Source organism: Ranitomeya variabilis, chromosome 2 (genome assembly GCF_051348905.1).
Source record: "Ranitomeya variabilis isolate aRanVar5 chromosome 2, aRanVar5.hap1, whole genome shotgun sequence".
In the NCBI taxonomy this organism is placed as follows: Eukaryota; Metazoa; Chordata; class Amphibia; order Anura; family Dendrobatidae; genus Ranitomeya; species Ranitomeya variabilis.
This window is the reverse complement of record NC_135233.1, coordinates 683417052-683439940: the sequence shown is the minus strand read 5'-3', so window position 1 is coordinate 683439940 and position 22889 is coordinate 683417052. Positions and strand designations below refer to the sequence as shown.

The 22889-nt window shown below is 46.8% G+C and overlaps 1 protein-coding gene across 3 annotated transcripts in view; it reads right to left on the bottom strand.

Moving 5' to 3' along the window:
* Window positions 1-22889, bottom strand: part of LOC143807610 (pantetheinase-like) — a 209225-nt gene that overhangs the window by 161971 nt on the left and 24365 nt on the right. For 2 of the 3 annotated variants that reach the window (XM_077289345.1, XM_077289344.1), the window contains exons 3-6: window positions 13601-13696; window positions 8751-8824; window positions 7899-8046; window positions 7447-7603 (exon numbers count right to left, since the gene is read on the bottom strand). In XM_077289345.1, coding sequence (XP_077145460.1) covers window positions 7447-7603; window positions 7899-8046; window positions 8751-8824; window positions 13601-13696 — 475 coding nt within the window. Of the gene's footprint in view, window positions 1-7446; window positions 7604-7898; window positions 8047-8750; window positions 8825-13600; window positions 13697-22889 lie in introns of those variants that run through there. The other variant, XM_077289346.1, reaches the window with a different exon arrangement.

Genomic DNA, 22889 nt, shown 5'->3' with positions numbered 1-22889 from the left:
GCCGCTCGTGTGCAGGGTATACAAGATTATGTTACCAGAAATCCTAGGTCTGAACCCAAGATTCCGATTCCTGAACTGTTTTCAGGAGACCGATTTAAGTTTAGGAATTTCAGGAATAATTGTAAATTATTTTTGTCCCTGAAACCTTGTTCGTCTGGAGACTCTGCTCAACAAGTAAAAATTGTTATTTCATTCTTACGGGGTGACCCTCAGGATTGGGCTTTTTCGTTGGCGCCAGGAGATCCGGCATTGGCTGATATTGATGCGTTTTTTCTGGCGCTCGGTTTACTTTATGAGGAACCCAATCTTGAGATTCAGGCAGAGAAAGCCTTGCTGGCTATGTCTCAGGGCCAGGACGAGGCTGAGGTGTATTGCCAAAAATTTCGGAAATGGTCCGTGCTGACACATTGGAACGAGTGTGCACTGGCCGCTAATTTTAGAAATGGCCTTTCTGAGGCCATTAAGAATGTTATGGTGGGTTTTCCCATTCCCACAGGTCTGAATGATTCCATGTCCCTGGCTATTCAAATTGACCGGCGGTTGCGGGAGCGCAAAACCGCAAATTCCCTCATGGTGTTGTCTGAACGAACACCTGATTTGATGCAATGTGATAGAATCCTGACTAGAAATGAGAGGAAAATTCATAGACGCCGGAATGGCTTGTGCTACTACTGTGGTGATTCTACACATGTTATCTCAGCATGCTCTAAAGGTATATCTAAGGTTGTTAGTCCTGTCACCGTTGGTAATTTGCATCCTAAGTTTATTCTGTCTGTAACTTTGATTTGCTCACTGTCATCTTATCCTGTCATGGCGTTTGTAGATTCAGGTGCTGCCCTGAGTCTTATGGATCTCTCATTTGCTAAGCGCTGTGGTTTTATTCTTGAACCATTAGAAAATCCTATCCCTCTTAGGGGTATTGATGCTACGCCATTGGCAGAAAATAAACCGCAGTATTGGACACAGGTTACCATGTGCATGACTCCTGAACACCGCGAGGTGATACGTTTTCTCGTTCTACATAAAATGCATGATTTGGTTGTTTTGGGGCTGCCATGGTTACAGACCCATAATCCAGTCCTTGACTGGAAGGCTATGTCAGTGTCTAGTTGGGGCTGTCGTGGTATTCATGAGGATTCCCTGCCTGTGTCTATTGCTTCTTCTACGCCTTCGGAAGTTCCGGAGTACTTGTCTGATTATCAGGATGTCTTTAGCGAGTCCAGGTCCAGTGCATTGCCTCCTCATAGGGAATGTGACTGTGCAATAGATTTGATTCCAGGCAGTAAATTTCCTAAGGGAAGACTGTTTAATCTGTCGATATATGAACGCATAGCGGTATGTTCATATATCAAGGAGTCTCTGGAGAAAGGACACATCCGTCCGTCTTCTTCCCCTCTTGGTGCGGGATTCTTTTTTGTGGCTAAAAAGGACGGATCTTTGAGGCCTTGTATTGACTATCGGCTTTTAAATAAGATCACTGTCAAATTTCAGTATCCTTTGCCGCTGTTGTCTGACTTGTTTGCCTGGATTAAAGGTGCCAAGTGGTTTACCAAGATAGACCTTCGTGGTGCGTACAACCTTGTGCGCATTAAGCAAGGGGATGAATGGAAAACCGCATTCAATACGCCCGAAGGTCATTTTGAGTACTTGGTGATGCCTTTTGGGCTCTCTAATGCCCCTTCAGTTTTTCAGTCCTTTATGCATGACATTTTCCGGAACTATCTGGATAAATTTCTGATCGTTTATCTGGATGATATTCTGGTTTTTTCTGATAATTGGGACTCGCATGTGGAGCAGGTCAGGATGGTCTTTAAAATTTTGCGTGAAAATTCTTTGTTTGTCAAGGGCTCAAAGTGTCTTTTTGGTGTACAGAAGGTTCCCTTTTTGGGGTTCATTTTTTCCCCTTCTGTTGTGGAGATGGACCCAGTCAAGGTCCGAGCTATTCTTGATTGGACTCAGCCCTCGTCAGTTAAGAGTCTTCAGAAGTTCTTGGGTTTCGCTAACTTCTACCGTCGTTTTATCGCTAACTTTTCTAGCATTGTGAAACCTTTGACGGATATGACCAAGAAGGGCTCCGATGTGGTTAATTGGGCTCCTGCTGCCGTGGAGGCTTTCCAGGAGTTGAAACGTCGGTTTACTTCGGCGCCTGTTTTGTGCCAGCCTGATGTCTCGCTTCCCTTTCAAGTTGAGGTGGATGCTTCAGAGATTGGAGCAGGGGCCGTTTTGTCGCAGAGAGGCCCTGGTTGCTCTGTTATGAGACCTTGCGCCTTTTTCTCTAGGAAGTTTTCGCCTGCGGAGCGAAATTATGATGTGGGCAATTGGGAGTTGTTGGCCATGAAATGGGCATTTGAGGAGTGGCGTCATTGGCTCGAGGGTGCTAAGCATCGTGTGGTGGTCTTGACTGATCACAAAAATCTGATGTATCTCGAGTCTGCTAAACGCCTGAATCCTAGACAGGCCCGCTGGTCATTGTTTTTCTCCCATTTTGACTTTGTTGTCTCGTATTTACCAGGTTCAAAGAATGTGAAGGCCGATGCTCTTTCCAGGAGCTTTGTGCCTGATGCTCCTGGAGTCGCTGAACCTGTTGGTATTCTTAAGGATGGTATTATCTTGTCAGCTATTTCTCCTGATCTGCGACGTGTGTTGCAGAGATTTCAGGCTGATAGGCCTGATTCTTGTCCACCTGACAGACTGTTTGTGCCTGATAAGTGGACCAGCAGAGTCATTTCCGAGGTTCATTCCTCGGTGTTGGCAGGTCACCCAGGAATTTTTGGCACCAGAGATCTGGTGGCCAGATCCTTTTGGTGGCCTTCCTTGTCTAGGGATGTGCGGTCATTTGTACAGTCCTGTGGGACTTGTGCTCGAGCTAAGCCTTGCTGTTCTCGTGCCAGCGGGTTGCTCTTGCCCTTGCCTGTCCCTAAGAGACCTTGGACACATATCTCCATGGATTTCATTTCTGATCTTCCGGTGTCTCAGGGCATGTCTGTTATCAGGGTGATATGTGATCGCTTCTCCAAGATGGTCCATTTGGTTCCTTTGCCTAAACTGCCTTCCTCTTCCGATCTGGTTCCTGTGTTTTTCCAGAACGTGGTTCGTTTGCACGGCATCCCTGAGAATATTGTGTCAGACAGAGGATCCCAGTTCGTTTCCAGATTCTGGCGATCCTTTTGTAGTAGGATGGGCATTGACTTGTCGTTTTCGTCTGCTTTCCATCCTCAGACTAATGGACAGACGGAGCGAACTAATCAGACTTTGGAGGCTTATTTGAGGTGTTTTGTCTCTGCTGATCAGGACGATTGGGTGACCTTCTTGCCGTTAGCTGAGTTTGCCCTTAATAATCGGGCTAGTTCCGCCACCTTGGTTTCGCCGTTTTTCTGCAACTCTGGTTTCCACCCTCGTTTTTCTTCGGGTCATGTGGAACCTTCTGACTGCCCTGGGGTGGATTCTGTGGTGGATAGGTTGCAGCGGATCTGGAATCTTGTGGTGGACAACTTGAAGTTGTCACAGGAGAGGGCTCAGCGCTTTGCCAACCGCCGCCGCGGTGTGGGTCCCCGACTACGTGTTGGGGATTTGGTGTGGCTTTCTTCCCGCTTTGTTCCTATGAAGGTTTCCTCTCCCAAATTTAAACCTCGTTTTATTGGTCCTTACAAGATATTGGAAATTCTTAATCCTGTATCTTTTCGCCTGGATCTACCTGTGTCGTTTGCTATCCACAACGTGTTTCATAGGTCCTTGTTGCGGCGGTACGTTGTGCCTGTGGTTCCTTCTGCTGAGCCTCCTGCTCCGGTGTTGGTTGAGGGCGAGTTGGAGTACGTGGTGGAGAAGATCTTGGATTCTCGTCTCTCCAGGCGGAGGCTTCAGTACCTGGTCAAGTGGAAGGGCTATGGTCAGGAAGATAATTCCTGGGTGGTCGCCTCTGATGTTCATGCGGCCGATTTAGTTCGTGCCTTTCACGCCGCTCATCCTGATCGCCCTGGTGGTCGTGGTGAGGGTTCGGTGACCCCTCACTAAGGGGGGGGTACTGTTGTGATTTTGCTTTTTGCTCCCTCTAGTGGTCATTAGTGATTTGACTCTGGAGCGTCTGTCTTTTCCTATATCCTCACCTGGGCCGTTAGTTCAGGGGCGTTGCTATATAAGCTCCTTGGACCTTCAGTTCAATGCCTGGCATCGTTGAAATCAGAGCTAATCTGTTTTGCTCTTGTCCTCTGATCCTGGTTCCTGTTTTTCAAGCTAAGTCTGCTTCTTTGCTTTTTGCTTTTGTTTTGTTTGGTATTTTTGTCCAGCTTGTTCCTATCTGTATCCTGACCTTTGCTGGAAGCTCTAGGGGGCTGGTGTTCTCCCCCCGGACCGTTAGACGGTTCGGGGGTTCTTGAATCTCCAGCGTGGATTTTTATAGGGTTTTTGTTGACCAGATAAGTTATCTTGCTATATTCTGCTATTAGTAAGCTGGCCTCTCTTTGCTGAACCTGGTTCATTTCTGTGTTTGTCATTTCCTCTTACCTCACCGTTGTTATTATTTGTGGGGGGCTTGTATCTTGCTTTGGGGTCCCTTTCTCTGGAGGCAAGAGAGGTCTTTGTTTTCTTCTCCTAGGGGTAGTTAGATTCTCCGGCTGGCGCGAGTCATCTAGCGATCACCGTAGGCATGATCCCCGGCTACTTCTAGTGTTGGCGTTAGGAGTAGCTATTTGGTCAACCCAGTTACCACAGCCCTATGAGCTGGATTTTTGTATCTTGCAGACTTACACGTTCCTCTGAGACCCTGTCCACTGGGGTCATAACAGTTAACTAGGGGGACAGTTTTATAGGTCGAGTCGTTATGATCACTGAAGGGGTTAACTAGGGGGACAGTTTTATAGGTCGGGTCGTTATGGACGCGGCGATACTAAAAATGGCCCCCCGTGGCCATTTTGGATCCGGGCCTGCAGGGAGGAGGTAAGAGACCCTCGGAGCAACACGATCACATCGTGATCAGCGTTGCTCTGAGGGTCTCAGGGAAGCACGCAGGGAGCCCCCTCCCTGCGCGATGCTTCCCTATGCCGCCGGAATGCTGCGATCATGTTTGTTCACAGTGTGCCGGGGGTTAATGTGCCAGGAGCGGTCCGTGACTGCTCCTGGCACATAGTGCCGGATGTCAGCTGCGATAGTCAGCTGACACCCGGCCCCGATCGGCCGAGCTCCCCCTGTGAGCGCGGCTGATCGGTGATGACGTACAATCCCGTCGGTGGTCATACGGGCCCATACCACCTCGACGGGATAGTATGTCCCATGTCAGAAAGGGGTTAATAACGAGTGTCCCATGACGAGTCCAGCTCTGCTACATCTGGATGCTTGACATCCAGACATAGCAGAGCTTGTAGAGGACCACCGGAGTTAACTCTCTGGCGATCACCTACACTCTAGCACTGACCATGAGAACTAGCCTAGGGTGACCTGAGATAACCCCCGGTCACGTGTACGGCAGTTCTCGCGGTAAGCTATGCTATCGAGAGAACTGCAATGGACGCGGACTTCAGGCGGTGGGACAGGCAAGACCTTATTTAAATTAGTAGACATACGTAGTAAGCTGCGCCTACGCAGTTATTACGCATGTGACTAATCATTAGATGTGGTTTTACCGCATCGAATGATAGTCTACGGGAAATTTATGCTGCGGGGACGGAGCGTCACCGCATCGTAAATAGACATGCTGTGGTCTATAAAGACGCGCCGCATGTCCGGATACGCAGGCCTGCCGCTTGCGTCTCTGAACGCATAGTGGAGATGGGATTTCATGAAATCCCCTCCACTATGCTGTAACATCTGCACGCTGCGGGTTTGTGGCTGCGAATGTACACCGTGTCAAACCTGCAGCGTTTACTGACGGTGGAAACATACCCTAAGACAGTCTAATTTTAAGAATTACTGTTGATAAATGTGCCCCAAATTTTACAGTATATATTTTTGACTAAATTAATCACATTCCATGGTTACCAAGTTGATTGGCTATCAATCTATATAATTGTCTAAGGGGTACTTCCATCTGTTTGTCTGTCTGTAACGGAAATCCCGCTGCCCGTGACCACAGTCCGGCCGCGAATTTGCCCTTCCCTACTCCCCAGTCAGTGCCCCCATAGCGGTTTAGCAGTCCGTTAAACGGACTACGTTACACCGCGGCATAACGTGGTGTAACGCAGTCTGTTAAAGCTGCTATTAACACTGCGTGACCAACTTTTTACTATTGATGCTGCCTATGCAGCATCAATAGTAAAAAGATCTAATGTTAAAAATAATTTAAAAAAATAAAAAATCATTATATTCTCACCTTCCGGCGCCTTTCCCGCTCCTCGCGACGCTCTGGTCCCAAAAATGCATTGCGGCAATGACTGGAGATGACGTAGCGGTCTCGAGAGACCACTACATCATCACATGTTATTGCAACAATGCACTCTTGGGACCGGAGCGTCGCGAGGAGCGGGAAAGGGGGCCGCCGGAAGGTGAGTATATAACTATTTTTTATTTTAATTCTTTTTTTTAACAGGGATATGGTGGCCACATTGCTATATACTGCGTGGGCTGTGCTATATACTACGTGGGCTGTGCTATATACTACGTGGGCTGTGCTATATACTGCGTGGCTGTGCTATATACTACGTGGCTGGGTAATATACTACGTGGGCTGTGTTATATACTACGTGGGCTGTGGTATATACTACGTGGGCTGTGGTATATACTACGTGGGCTGTGGTATATACTACGTGGGCTGTGTTATATACTACGTGGGCTGTGTTACATACTGCGTGGGCTGTGCTATATACTACTATACATATTCTAGAATACCCGATGCGTTAGAATCGGGCCACCATCTAGTTAATCATATCAGTATAAGCTGTCTTAACATTATCATTTGCTTCTAACATCTTACAAGCACTTAAGGTTCAATGTCACTGCTCCCTTTTATTTGCATCCATGTCTTCAGAATGCATAAGTTGGTGAACGAGAGTGTATGCTGCATATATTACTAGATGGTAGACTTTGACAACTTCTGTGACATGAAGAAATGTAGTGTTGCCATTGTGCATATAGTATATTATTCTCAGTTTTCAATTTTATCAGGCTAGTTGTCTAGGGTGTCAAATTGAAGCTTAAAAGTATAAGTATATAAATAGTTATTGATTCCTAATGTAGCTCACACGCCGAGTACAGAAATCTAACCACCAGTATAGTAATCAAGTAGATAAGCTGCTGATCAAGCAGTCACGTGGCTCTGAAAATGGAGCCATTATACACGTTATTGCACCAAGCCATTTATTCCAACAATATAAAACTCATGCTATCAGTTTAGCAGCTAAAGTCCATATGGTATTGGCATTCACTCCATTTTCAGTTTATTGGCTCTGACCTGAGCCCCACTCAATAAAATAGATATGCAGATTCCTCTTAACATATATGTAAAGTTATAAGACATACCGTATTTTGGCAAGAGAAACATATTTAGTGGTACCATTAGCAAGACAAGACAGCCAAGTGCAATAAATGGGACTTCATATCCAAACGATTGATAGAGAACTCCTCCTATGGGTGGACCCAGGACAAGGCCCAGGCCAGAGAAAACTTCAAGAGAACCCTGTGCATTAAAGGGAAGAAATTAATGTAATATTGAGAGAGATAAACATAGCAAAAATCATTTTACAGAAGTCAGGAACACACAAAAAAATGGTAAGATAGGATGCTGCACTTTAAGGTCTATAGAATGTACTGAGTAAATCAGAAAAGGTGCAAGTTATCTAGTTACTTTTCTTTGAGATATTTTGTTATCCACCACTATGATTGAAAACATCATTAATATATAAAAGGAAGAAGTAGTACAAGTGGTATCGTCATTTACCATTTTGTATTTCAGTTCTACATAATTCTCTTACCATTGCAGTGGCTATATTGTTAGGAAATGCCTTTGCCAGAATGGCAAATGATGATGTAATTGAAGCTCCAAAGCCCACAGCATCCACAGATCTCACCAAAAAGCACAAAGCTATGAATACTGTTCCTTCTGAAGCTTTGTCAAGCAACCTGGAATAAGAAACCATTACAACCATTAAAGACTGGTATTTGAGAAATGTATGCATGCCCTGGAGGACATGACATTTTTATAGTAGCTCATTCATAAGGGACTGATGTATTAACAAAGAACCATATGTAAAACCTAATAAAATACAAATAACATAACAATACACAATATGTGCTGCCAACAATCAAATGATGACTGGATCCTAGAGAGGTCAAAAAGTACAATTGTCCGGGGCTTTCACGATCAAGTTCTCTTTAGCCCCTCAGCTGCACTGCAAACGATCTAAAGTATTTATTACATGTTAGAATTAGGAATTATGCAGATTTCACTAAAATTTCCAAGGCAAGGAGTACAGTGTTTAAAAGCTGTATTCTATAGTGCTTGGAAAAGCCTTTCCTGGCTGTGTAGTCTTATCCATTAAACTTTCCCAAGAAGGTTTCATTACGAGATAATATGGGTTCCCATCTCTTTCGCATAAGAACATGAGCCATTACAGCTAGAGACCATCCATACTAAGGTCACCTTGACGTGGTTGATTAAAAAAAGTTAGCCAAGTACTTTACATTTTTTTAAATATGTAGCAATATTGCAATTCATGTAATGATTAATCGCAGTGTGCTAATGCACAGTGTATGTATATTAGCCACAGCGTATTTCTGCACCTGCATATTAATTTAAGATTAAAACAGAGTTCATTGTGACATACCCGAAAAGAATTGTGGCAACTGCTGACAGAGACAAACCGGCCACAAACATAAATTTGGCTCCAATTTGAACTATCTGGAATAGTTAAAAATATATATTATTTCTAGGATTAGTAGCACCAAAATTTACAGTATATATAATGCAAATAATGTCAGTCTACATAGGTGCAGGCTTGGACTGGACCACAGGAGAACAGGGCAATCCCCTGGTGGGCTCCTTGTGCAGAAGCAAGCTATTTTAGCCCCCCTCCTCTCCAACATGAGCAGCTTTTGGCCCAATAAATGTGATTTTCTAAATACAGACAAAAGAAGCATCTCATCATTCACTTAATCTACCCAGTTTATTATTATATAGAAGCACAGATAAACTTGTGAAAAAGGTAATGTAATATTTGCATGTAGCTGAACAGTAGGCCTCAAGACTCAGTTATTTTTGGGCCCTAGACACCCCAGTCCAGCAATGAACAAACATGTTAATATGTTGATTTGTTAACTAATTAGTAACGCATAGACATCAAAGCGCCTACTTTCTTTCTCCAGCACTTTCCTTAACTCAGTTATTTTTGGGGACTAATACTAGTCACTTGGCACTTTAGTGATGCTCTAGTTAATTACTTTAGGGGACACCATGTGAGAACTTATCAGTAGGGCAAGCTTATAGGCACTACAAAGGCATTCTGATTTGTACAACTAATTCCATTACTTAGGGTGTGAAATTTCCATCGCTACGACGGTACGATTCGTGACGTTCTAGCGATATCGTTACGATATCGCAGTGTCTGACACGCAGCAGCGATCAGGGACCCTGCTGAGAATCGTATGTCGTAGCACATCGTTTGGAACTTTCTTTCATCGCTTGATCACCCGCTGACATCGCTGGATCGTTGTGTGTGACAGCGATCCAGCGATGTGTTCGCTTGTAACCAGGGTAAACATCGGGTAACTAAGCGCAGGGCCGCGCTTAGTAACCCGATGTTTACCCTGGTTACAAGCGTAAACGTAAAAAAAACAAACAGTACATACTTACATTCCGGTGTCAGTCCTCCGGCGTCTCAGCTTCTCTCCACTGTGTGAGCGCCTGCCGGCCGGAAAGCGAGCACAGCGGTGACGTCTGACGTCACCGCTGTGCTTTCCGGCTATGGCGCTTACACAGTGGAGAGAAGCAGAACGCCGGGGGACAGACACCGGAATGTAAGTATGTACTGTTTGTTTTTTTTACGTTAACGCTGGTAACCAGGGTAAACATCGGGTTACTAAGCGCGGCCCTGCGCTTAGTAACCCGATGTTTACCCTGGTTACCCGGGGACTTCGGCATCGCTCCAGCGCCGTGATTGCAAAGTGTGACCGCAGTCTACGACGCTGGAGCGATATTCATACGACGCTGCGACGTCACGAATCGTGCCGTCGCAGCGATGGAAATTTCACTGTGTGACGGTACCCTTAGTGTTACTACATAAATATAAGCGGAGTCTACTTATTTTTTTACTTTCTACAGTGAGGTGCGCAAGATAAACACAGCTATTTCTGTGGCGAGCTGCATGTGGAAGCCATAACAGTGGTGGACACTGTGTTTACAATTATTTCAGCAGCACCATCAGTGTAGATGTCACTATTATTTCGGCAATAGTGCCTCTGGGGGTACTAAGCGCCACGGTAATAGCTGTAGCAGTAGCATTACACCAGCAGGGCATCAGGATGGGGAGTTTGTCGGACTTATAGAATAGAGGAACCAGGACAACTTAAGACTAGTGATGAGCAAGTACATTCGTTGCTCGGGTTTTCCCCGAGCACGCTCGGGTGGTCTTCGAGTATTTGTGAGTGCTCGGAGATTTAGTTTTTGTCAATGCAGCTGCATGATTTACAGCTACTAGACAGCTTGAGTACATGTGGGGGTTGCCTGGTTGTTCGGGAAATGCCACATGTATTCAAGCTGCATTGACAAAAACGAAATCTCCGAGCACTCACAAATACTCAAAGACCACCCGAGCATGCTCGGGGAAAACCCGAGCAACGAATGTACTTGCTCATCACTAGTCTTAAGTTGTCCTGGTTCCTCTATTCTATAAGTCCGACAAACTACTGCTACAGCTATTACCGTGGCGCTTAGTACCCCCAGAGGCACTATTGCCGAAATAATAGTGACATCTACACTGATGGTGCTGCTGAAATAATTGTAAGCACAGTGTCCACCACTGTTATGGCTTCCACATGCAGCTCGCCACAGAAATAGCTGTGTTTATCTCGCGCACCTCACTGTAGAAAGTAAAAAAATAAGTGGACTCCGCTTATATTTATGTAGTAACACTAAGTAATGGAATTAGTTGTACAAATCAGAATGCCTCTGTAGTGCCTATAAGCTTGCTCTACTAATAAGTTCTCACATGGTGTCCCCTAAAGTAATTAACTAGAGCATCACTAAAGTGCCAAGTGACTAGTATTAGTCCCCAAAAATAACTGAGTTAAGGAAAGTGCTCCTATCGGCCCCAAAATATTGGTGCCAAGGCAGAAATTTCTAAATTATTAGTACCCACACATGTTCCCCAAAGAGCCCACAATAGTAATAGTGACATCCATGCAGCGTGTCAACCCTTTGTGGCAAAATAATAAAACTTTAAAATTGTTACATAGTCCTGTTCCCACGGCAGTGGCCTGCTGGAGAAAGATAGTAGGCGCTTTGATGTCTATGCGTTCTCGTCACAAACTAATTGGTTAACAAATCAACATATTAACATATTTGTTCATTGTTGGACTGGGGTGTCTAGGGTCCAAAAATAACTGAGTCTACAAACAGATCAAAGCTACTGTTTTATATTTCTGGTCTTTCATGCTGTTATCTCAGTTACTTGATTGCTTGACGTAGGCTAGCTAGAAATTATCTTTTATTGTGCAAATGCTATAACTGCAGGCACAGACCTGATCATACATGGCTAATTATTGGAATCACTTCATCTGGACACATTGAAAAACAAAACTCCTACTGGTAATTATGTGAAATCAATTTTAAAAATGTAAATGTTCATGGGAACAAAGAGAGAGAGCGAGAGAATGAGAGAGCGAGCGAGAGAATGAGAAAGAGCGAGCGAGAGAATGAGAAAGAGCGAGCGAGAGAATGAGAAAGAGCGAGCGAGAGAATGAGAAAGAGCGAGCGAGAGAATGAGAAAGAGCGAGCGAGAGAATGAGAAAGAGCGAGCGAGAGAATGAGAAAGAGCGAGCGAGAGAATGAGAAAGAGCGAGCGAGAGAATGAGAGAGCGAGCGAGAGAATGAGAGAGCGAGCGAGAGAATGAGAAAGAGCGAGCGAGAGAATGAGAGAGCGAGCGAGAGAATGAGAAAGAGCGAGCGAGAGAATGAGAGAGCGAGCGAGAGAATGAGAGAGCGAGCGAGAGAATGAGAAAGAGCGAGCGAGAGAATGAGAGAGCGAGCGAGAGAATGAGAAAGAGCGAGCGAGAGAATGAGAGAGCGAGCGAGAGAATGAGAGAGCGAGCGAGAGAATGAGAGAGCGAGCGAGAGAATGAGAGAGCGAGCGAGAGAATGAGAGAGCGAGCGAGAGAATGAGAGAGCGAGCGAGAGAATGAGAGAGCGAGCGAGAGAATGAGAGAGCGAGCGAGAGAATGAGAGAGCGAGCGAGAGAATGAGAGAGCGAGAGAATGAGAGAGCGAGAGAATGAGAGAGCGAGCGAATGAGAGAGCGAGCGAATGAGAGAGCGAGCGAATGAGAGAGCGAGCGAATGAGAGAGCGAGCGAGAGAATGAGAAAGAGCGAGCGAGAGAATGAGAAAGAGCGAGCGAGAGAATGAGAAAGAGCGAGCGAGAGAATGAGAGAGCGAGCGAGAGAATGAGAAAGAGCGAGCGAGAGAATGAGAAAGAGCGAGCGAGAGAATGAGAAAGAGCGAGCGAGAGAATGAGAGAGCGAGCGAGAGAATGAGAAAGAGCGAGCGAGAGAATGAGAGAGCGAGCGAGAGAATGAGAGAGCGAGCGAGAGAATGAGAGAGCGAGCGAGAGAATGAGAAAGAGCGAGCGAGAGAATGAGAGAGCGAGCGAGAGAATGAGAGAGCGAGCGAGAGAATGAGAGAGCGAGCGAGAGAATGAGAGGGCGAGAGAATGAGAGAGCGAGAGAATGAGAGAGCGAGAGAATGAGAGAGCGAGCGAATGAGAGAGCGAGCGAGAGAATGAGAGAGCGAGCGAGAGAATGAGAGAGCGAGCGAGAGAATGAGAGAGCGAGCGAGAGAATGAGAGAGCGAGCGAATGAGAGAGCGAGCGAGAGAATGAGAGAGCGAGCGAGAGAATGAGAAAGAGCGAGCGAGAGAATGAGAGAGCGAGCGAGAGAATGAGAGAGCGAGCGAGAGAATGAGAGAGCGAGCGAGAGAATGAGAGAGCGAGCGAGAGAATGAGAGAGCGAGCGAGAGAATGAGAGCGAGCGAGAGAATGAGAGCGAGCGAGAGAATGAGAGCGAGCGAGAGAATGAGAGCGAGCGAGAGAATGAGAGAGCGAGCGAGAGAATGAGAGAGCGAGCGAGAGAATGAGAGAGCGAGCGAGAGAATGAGAGAGCGAGCGAGAGAATGAGAAAGAGCGAGAGAATGAGAAAGAGCGAGAGAATGAGAGAGCGAGTGAGAAGGAGCGAGAGAGAGCGAGCGAGAGAATGAGAGAGCGAGAGAATGAGAGAGCAAGCGAGAGAATGAGAGAGCGAGAGAGCGAGAAAGAGCAAGCGACAGAATGAGAGAGTGAGTGGGAAAGAGAGCGAGAGAGAAATAATCTCAACTATTTGGGTTTAGAAAACCCCTTTATGTTATGGTTACTCTGACAAAAAAAATAAAAATAAATTACACATTAGGTAAGGACAAGAAAGACATACTCACATACTTCCCTAGTATCAATGAGCTTAAAAAATTGAACAATGCAAAGCACCCGAATATCAATCCAATCACTGTGTTACTAACACCTTTCTTCGTCGCCTAGAAAAAGGAGAAACAAAATAGGAGTATTGTAAAAGAAAAAGTGTGTTAATACATTAGTTTCGCTCTGTCCTCCAACAGAGACGGCTTATTTAAATAACCGTATAGTTGCCATATTTTGTGGTCCGTTTTACAGTTGCAATTTCTAGCATGACCGCTGGTCTCCCGGCACAAACAGTTTCATACAGGTTTATTAGGCCCTTAGTTCAGGTTGGGAGACGCACTCTGGGTGGAGAGCAGACCAGAAAGTCCACTATAAAGGAAGCAAAATAATAACATGACAACCCTAAAATGAAACATCATAACTACGGAATAAATCATAGTATTGAAACGGTCTCACATTTTAATATTAAAAGAACCCTTTAGGGTTGAAGCAATTTATGGCTAGATATAAATCACTATGAAAATTCAGAAATCTAAGCAATTACATAAAAAAAAAAAAAAAAACCCTCACTCGACTGGTCTGCAACGATTTTCAAGTTGTCTATTCCTGTGGACAGTGGTTTCTCACACATTGTGCACATTATACAAAAAGGAGACAGACAGTATTCGATTGACAGCTGGATCTCCTGATCTTCACATGTACGTAAATTCATGGTTTGGCAGAGTGTTCATGTGCTTTCTATTGAAAGACTGAGACACTGTCCAAAACACCTGGACATAACCAATGTCCTCGAAGGAGAAATATGGAAATTGCCTCTTAGGTAGAGGAAGGGTACTAAAACTCTAGTGTCACCTATTGGAAGTAGCAATCTTAACAGTCATGAGCGACTCTTTAACGAGCCTTGCCACATGACTTAGGATAGAAGCCAAACCAGAATGTTTATTTGCAAACATGTGTTTTAATGTGTTGCCCCTCATCAGTGCAAAGCAAGATATCTGATTTGGCTGTCTGAGAGGCCTATCACTGGGTGTCTAAGGGGTAACAGCTCTCCTTGTAGGGAGTGACATGACAGTGTAAGGAGACTTCTAGAACATGCAAAGCCCCTCTAGGAAATTAAATATGCAAATTGACTCTACAAAAGAACTCCAGTGTCACCTATTGGGAGTAGCAATCAAATCCTAATATCGATTCTTTAATGAGCTTTGCCACATGACTTAGGATGAAAGTCAAACCAGAATTTCTATTTGCAGACACGTTTCAGGGTGTTGCCCCTCCTCAGTGCAAAGCAAATTATCCGATTTTGCCGCTACTTCCAATAAGTGGCAATACAGTTTAACCCCTTCCCGACCCATGACGCCTATGCGGCGTCATGGAATGATCGCATCCCTGCAGATCGGGTGAAAGGGTTAATTCCTATTTTACCCGATCTGCAGGGAGAGGGGGAGTTGTACTTCAGCCTGGGGGGGTGGCTTTGCCCCCACGTGGCTACGATCGCTCTGATTGGCTGTTGAAAGTGCAACAGCCAATCAGAGCAATTTGCAATATTTCACCTATGAAAATGGTGAAATATTGCAATCCAGCCATGGCCGATGCTGCAATAGCATCTGCCATGGCTGGAAATCATGTTCTGGCCCCCCCCACCGCCCCCGATCTCCTCCCCAGTCCTCCGTTCTGTCCGGTACCCCCCTCCGTCCCCCTGTTCGCTCCCCCGTGCTCCTGTCCGCTCCCCCGTGCTCCTGTCCGCTTCCCCCGTCCTCCGATCCCCCCCCCCTGTGCTCCGATCCACCCCCCCACCACCCCCTCATACTTACCGATCCTCCCGAAGTCGGTCCGTCTTCTCCCTGGGCGCCGCCATCTTCCAAGATGGCGGGCGCATGCTCAGTACGCCCGCCGAATCTGCAGGCTGGCAGATTCGTTACAAGTACATTTTGATCGCTGTGGTAGGTTCTACCACAGCGATCAAAATAAAAAAATAATAAATAAACCCCCCCCCTTTATCACCCCCATAGGTAGGGACAATAATAAAATAAAGAAAATATTTTTTTTTCTTTTTCCACTAGGGTTAGGGTTAGAACTAGGGTTAGAACTAGGGGTAGGGTTAGGGGTAGGGTTAGGGTTACGGGTAGGGTTAGGGTTAGGGGTAGGGTTATGGCATGTGCACACAGAGCGGATCGGCCGCGGATCCGCAGCGGATCGGCAGCGGATCCGCAGCGGATCGGCAGCGGATCCGCAGCGGATTGGCCGCGGATCGGCAGCGGATTGGCCGCGGATCTGCAGCGGATTGGCCGCGGATCGGCAGCGGATCCGCAGCGGATTGGCCGCGGATCGGCAGCGGATTGGCCGCGGATCGGCAGCGGATCCGCAGCGGATTGGCCGCGGATCTGCAGCGGATTGGCCGCGGATCCGCAGCGGATTGGCAGCGGATTGGCCGCGGATCCGCAGCGGATTGGCCGCTGCGAATTCGAAGCAGTTTTCCATCAGGTTTACAGTACCATGTACACCTAAGGAAAACCAAATCCGCTGTGCCCATGGTGCGGAAAATTCCGTGCAGAAACGCTGCATTGTATTTTCCGCAGCATGTCAATTCTTTGTGCGGATTCCGCAGCGTTTTACACCTGTTCCTCAATAGGAATCCGCAGGTGAAATCCGCACAAAAAAAACACTGGAAATCTGCTGTAAATCCGCAGGCAAAACGCAGTGCCTTTTACCTGCAGATTTTTCAAAAATCGTGCGGAAAAATCTCACAAGAATCCGCAACGTGGGCACATAGCCTTAGGGTTAGGGTTGGAATTAGAGTTAGGGTTGGAATTAGGGCTAGGGTTTGAAATAGGGTTAAGATTAGGCTTGTGGTTAGGGTTACGGATAGGGTTAGGGGTGTGTTGGGGTTACAGTTGTGGTTAGGGTTGGGATTAGGGTTACGGTTGGGATTAGGGTTAGGATTAGGGTTGGAATTAGGGTTACGGTTGTGTTGCGGTTAGGGTTGTGGTTAGGGGTGTGTTGGGGTTAGGGTTGTGATTAGGTTTATGGCTACAGTTGGGAATAGGATTAGGGGTGTGTTGGGGTTAGTGTTGAAGTTAGAATTGAGGGGTTTCCACTGTTTAGGCACATCAGGGGTCTCCAAACGCAACATGGCGCCACCATTGATTCCAGCCAATCTTGCGTTCAAAAAGTCAAATGGTGCTCCCGCCCTTCCAAGCCCCGACGTGCGCCCAAACAGTGGTTTACCCCCACATTTGGGGTACCAGCGTACTCAAGACAAACTGGGCAACAACTGTTGGGGTCCAATTTCTCCTGTTACCCTTGCAAAAATAAAAAATTGCTTGCTAAAACATCTTTTTTGAGGAAAGAAAAATGATTTTTTATTTTCACGGCTCTGCGTTGTAAACTTCTGTGAAGCACTTGGGGGTTGAACGTGCTCACCACACATCTAGATAAGTTCCTTGGGGGGTCTAGTTTCCAAAATGGGGTCACTTGTGGGGGGTTTCTACTGTTTAGGCATATCAGGGGCTCTGCAAACGTAACATGATGCCCGCAGACCATTCCATCAAAGTCTGCATTCCAAAACGTCACTACTTCCCTTCCGAGCCCCGGCATGTACCCAAACAGTGGTTTACCCCCACATATGGGGTATCAGCGTACTCAGGAGAAACTGGACAACAACTTTTGGGGTCCAATTTCTCCTGTTACTCTTGCAAAAATAAAAAATTCTGGGCTAAAAAAATATTTTTGAGGAAAGGAAACACATTTATTATTTTCACGGCTCTGCGTTATAAACTTCTGTGAAGCACTTGGGGGTTCAAAGTGCTCACCACACATCTAGATAAGTTCCCTTGGGGGTCTAGTTTCCAAAATGGAGTCACTTGTGGGGAGTTCCTACTGTTTAGGCACATCAGGGGCTCTGCAAACGCAACCTGATGCCCGCAGAGCATTCCATCAAAGTCTGCATTTCAAAACGTCACTACTTCCCTTCCGAACCCCGACGTGTGCCAAAACAGTGGTTTACCCCCACATATGGGGTATCAGCGTACTCAGGAGAAACTGGACAACAACTTTTGGGGTCCAATTTCTCCTATTACCCTTGGGAAAATAAAAAATTGTGGGCTAAAAAATCATTTTTGAGAAAAGAAAAATTATTTTTTATTTTCATGGCTCTGCGTTATAAACTTCTGTGAAGCACTTGGGGGTTCAAAGTGCTCACCACACATCTAGATTAGTTCCTTGGGAGGTCTAGTTTCCAAAATGGGGTCACTTGTGCAGGAGCTCCAATGTTTAGGCACACAGGGGCTCTCCAAACGCGACATGGTGTCCGCTAATGATTGGAGCTAATTTTCCATTCAAAAAGCCAAATGGCGTGCCTTCCCTTCCGAGCCCTGCCGTGCGCCCAAACAGTGGTTTACCCCCACATATGGGGTATCATCGTACTCAGGACAAACTGGACAACAACATTTGGGGTCCAATTTCTCCTATTACCCTTGGGAAAATAAAAAATTCTGGGCTAAAAATAATTTTTGAGGAAAGAAAAATTATTTTTTTATTTTCACGGCTCTGCGTTATAAACTTCTGTGAAGCACCTGGGGGTTATAAGTGCTCACTATGCATCTAGATAAGTTCCTTGGGGGGTCTAGTTTCCAAAATGGGGTCACTTGTAGGGGAGCTCCAATGTTTAGGCACACAGGGGCTCTCCAAACGCGACATGGTGTCCGCTAACGATTGGAGCTAATTTTTCATTCAAAAAGTCAAATGGCACGCCTCCCCTTCTGAGCCTTGCCATGCACCCAAACAGTGGTTTACCCCCACATATGAGGTATCGGCATACTCAGGAGAAATTGCCCAACAAATTTTAGGATCCATTTTATCCTGTTGCCCATGTGAAAATGAAAAAATTGAGGCTAAAATAATTTTTTTGTGAAAAAAAAAGTACTTTTTCATTTTTACGGATCAATTTGTGAAGCACCTGGGGGTTTAAAGTGCTCATTATGCTTCTAGATAAGTTCCTTGGGGGGTCTAGTTTCCAAAATGGGGTCACTTGTGGGGGAGCTCCAATGTTTAGGCACACGGGGGCTCTCCAAACGCGACATGGTGTCCGCTAAAGATTGGAGCCAATTTTTCATTGAAAAAGTCAAATGGCGCTCCTTCCCTTCCGAGCCCTGCCGTGCGCCCAAACAGTGGTTTACCCCCACATATGAGGTATCAGCGTACTCAGGACAAATTGGACAACAACGTCCGTGGTCCAGTTTCTCCTTTTACCCTTGGGAAAATAAAAAAAATTTCGTTAAAATATCATTTTTGTGACTAAAAAGTTAAATGTTCATTTTTTACTTCCATGTTGCTTCTGCTGCTGTGAAACACCTGAAGGGTTAATAAACTTCTTGAATGTGGTTTTGAGCACCTTGAGGGGTGCAGTTTTTAGAATGGTGTCACTTTTGGGTATTTTCAGCCATATAGAACCCTCAAACTGACTTCAAATGTGAGGTGGTCCCTAAAAAAAATGGTTTTGTAAATTTTGTTGTAAAAATGAGAAATCACTGGTCAAATTTTAACCCTTATAACTTCCTAGCAAAAAAAAAAATTGTTTCCAAAATTGTGCTGATGTAAAGTAGACATGTGGGAAATGTTATTTATTAACTATTTTGTGTCACATAACTCTCTGGTTTAACAGAATAAAAATTAAAAATGTGAAAATTGCGAAATTTTCAAAATTTTTGCCAAATTTCCGTTTTTTTCACAAATAAACTCAGAAATTATCGACCTAAATTTACCACTAACATGAAGCCTGTCATGCTCGCGCCCAGACTGGTTGGCGCGGGCGTGCGGGGAAGTGGCCCCACTGGACCACAGACCAAACCTCCCTGGAAGGGGCGTAACTAAGTAGCTTCCTAGGTGTTCGCTGGAGCCTCTGATGGTGAGGTCAGACTTGTGCAATAGGAAGCTACCAGGTACCACTCCAGGGTGGAGTCTGGTTGTGGCTGCTGATCCCACCGGGGAACGGAACATAGACAAGCAAGCGGGCACGGCTGGCACATAGGCAGGCAGACGGGTACAACAGGAACACTGTCAGGCAGGCGGGCACGGCTGGCTCTCTGGTAGGCAGGCGGGCACGGCTGGCTCTCTGGAAAGGCAGGTGGGCACGGCTGGCTCTCTGGCAGGACTGGTGGACAAGACTGGTACACTGGAAGAACCGGTCTGCAGGCAGGTATGTAGAACGGGTAAGAACCTGTTCAGACACGAGGACCTAGGAATAAGTAGATAAAGACCGCAAGAGCGGATGCAGAGCGAAAGCACAGGAGCTAGAGCCAAGAACAGAAATGCAGGAGGCGGAGCCAAGAGCAGGAGGCGGAGCCAAGTGCAAAACCGCAGGAGGTGGAGCCAAGAGCTGGAGGCAGAACCAAGTGCAAAACCGCAGGAGGTGGAGCCAAGAGCTGGAGGCGGAGCCAAGTGCAGACAGGCAGGAGGCGGAGCCAAGAGCTGGCGGCGGAGCCAAGTGCAGGAGAAGTAGAACCGCAAGGAGCGGAGCCAGGTAGAACCGCAAGGAGCGGAGCCAGGTAGAACCGCAAGGAGCGGAGCCAGGTAGAACCGCAAGGAGCGGAGCCAGGTAGAACCGCAAGGAGCGGAGCCAGGTAGAACCGCAAGGAGCGGAGCCAGGTAGAACCGCAAGGAGCGGAGCCAGGTAGAACCGCAAGGAGCGGAGCCAGGTAGAACCGCAAGGAGCGGAGCCAGGTAGAACCGCAAGGAGCGGAGCCAGGTAGAACCGCAAGGAGCGGAGAGGAGCTGCGGGAGGGGTCTCTGCAGCAAAGCTGAGCAGAGCCACAAGGAATGTGGAGAGAAGCTGCAGCAAGGGATAACTGCAACAGCAGAAGAAAAGCTGAGTAGAAAGGAGCAGAAACGCAGAAGTGAGGAGCAGAGGTAAAGTAACAAAGGTTCAGAGCAGGCAGAGCTGCAAGAGTGCGGAGTGTAAGCAGACTGAGAATACAAGGAAAGACAACAGGGAAGGAAGCCAAAGACTAGGAGACAGAGATAAGACTAAGTACAAACAAGGCAATGGAACAAGACACAAGGACAAAGACACTGGGACCAGGATATACTGCCTCCTGGTGGGCGGACAACAAGACCAAGGAAATAACACAGAGAATCCTCCAGAGAGGGAGTAACTCAGAGAAAGGCCAGGCAAACTCAGAAGCAAGACACTAACTGAGCTAACACATTGCACAGGCCCAGAACACTGGGTGAAGCTGCACTATATACTGGAGGCCTCTTGGTTATTGGTCAGGAACAGATTGGACAGATGCACCTGATTGCTATAAGAACCAGAGAGTTCAGGCGCCGCCCCTCTATACACAGAACCATGAAGCATGCAGAGAGCAGAGACACAGAACATGGAGCTGGCAAGAAACAGAAACCACATCATGACCTGGAGCAGTGGGTAAGATAGTGTGAGAGATGCGAGGCCATGACGTGATGCCAGCAGAGTTGTTACAGTACCCCCCCCTTTACGGCCTCTCTTCTTCAAGCCCGCCAGAATAACTTGTAGAAGAAGGATGGGAGCACACATAGTCCAGGCCAACATGACATCTTCAGGGTAGAAGGCGGCAGGAGAGTCACCAGGTATCTCAGAAAACAAAGTCTCTTTGTGCTCTGCAGGGTTAGCTTCATCAGAAATCTCGGATAGGAAAGTCTCATTGTACCCAATAGGGTTAGCTTTCTCAAAGGACTGGACCATTTCCTCAGGGTAGACAAGAAGCAGGGACTTGGAAGATACCGATTTGTTATCTTCACCAGCCGGCCACATGGAAGCTGAAGGAATACTGACAGGATACACCTTCTGCCCGATATCCAGAGACAAACTTTCAGATAGCAGAGATGTTCTAGAGTACTGAACACAGGAAAAGTCACTAGAGATGAATGTGGAGAGCATCAGCTCCACCGGGTCAGAGAAGAATTGAGGTGAACAAACTTCTGTTTTGAAATCTTCACCAGCCGGCCACAAGGACGCAGAAGGTATAAACATAGGAACCATCTTCTGCCTGTTATCCAGAAGAAATCGTCCAAGCGGCGGGGATGTTCCTAGGAATGGAATACAGGTAAAGTCGTTGGAGATGTGTGGAGACAGTCACCGTTTCCCCATCTTCGGTGACGTCAGCACAGCTTGACTCGACGACTAGCAGACCAGCAGAAGAAGATGTCACTGCTGAGTGTCTTTGACGCATGGGAACCAGACACTTCTCAAGACTGGGTAAGTTCAAACGAAGCACCTTACTGCAACTCTTGACCAGAGCGGGTGGTAGAGTCCTTGGCTTAGAATGACCCATGGGCATAACAGACAGCATATGGAAAACAAACTTCTTCGTGTATAAGGCTCCAACTTGGAGCTGTAGTTGTCCTTGCAGGACTAGACTGCTCTTTAGCAGGGTTCGGCCATTATCAGGTAACGCCCACACTGGGTTCTGGAGCTGAAGAACGGAGACCATACACCGACTCCGTATGACAGGCGGCTTAGACACACCAAAGCTCCCAGAAGGCAGAGAAACAGTCATTAACTTAGATGGAGAGGAAGTACTCTCGCCAGGGGCAGCCTCTCCAACTGGCCCGAGGTTTTGGAGCTTAAGATCCCCTGGACAGAGGCCATCCAGGTGTTCCTCACAACAGCAGCGACATTGTATGCCCTTCTTATGGCTGATTTCAGGCTGCTGCTTTGCCAGCCCACTCTCATCAACCTTCTTAGGCTTCACACAGGTTGCAGCTTTAACGGGTAGAGGAACAGGAGGGTCACAGACGGTCATGGCTTGACGTGGGGGTTTCTTCACGGGTTTCGCCCGTCTGGAGCGCCTCTCGGATCTAGATGGGGAAGACTTAACAGGAGCAGCAGGACAAGGCTTGTCAAAGACTTTACGGAAGGCCACTAGGAAGGCCCCTAGGTTCATGACAATAGGATCCCCTGCTTCCCAGAGGGGAGTTATCCATATTAGAGCATCTTCGGCCAGGTAGGACATGATGTAACCCACCTTGACCCAGTCAGAGGGGAAACAAGCTGCATTCTGCAGGATGTAGCGTAAGCACTTCTTCAGGAACCCCTGGCATTCTTCAGGATTCCCATAGAACCTAGGTGGGTCAGCTGGGTAGTGCTCCTCCTCATAGGCCTGAAGTTGCTTGAAGAGAGCATTAGAGACAATAATTGGGTCAGAGGTCTCTTCAATCTGAACCACCCTTGGTGGAACAAATTTTTCAGGTTGCTCATACGGGCAGGAAAAAAGTTCATCATGCTCTGCGAGCGGTAGGACATGGGATACAGCGGAGGCCATGGCCTGTGCAAAC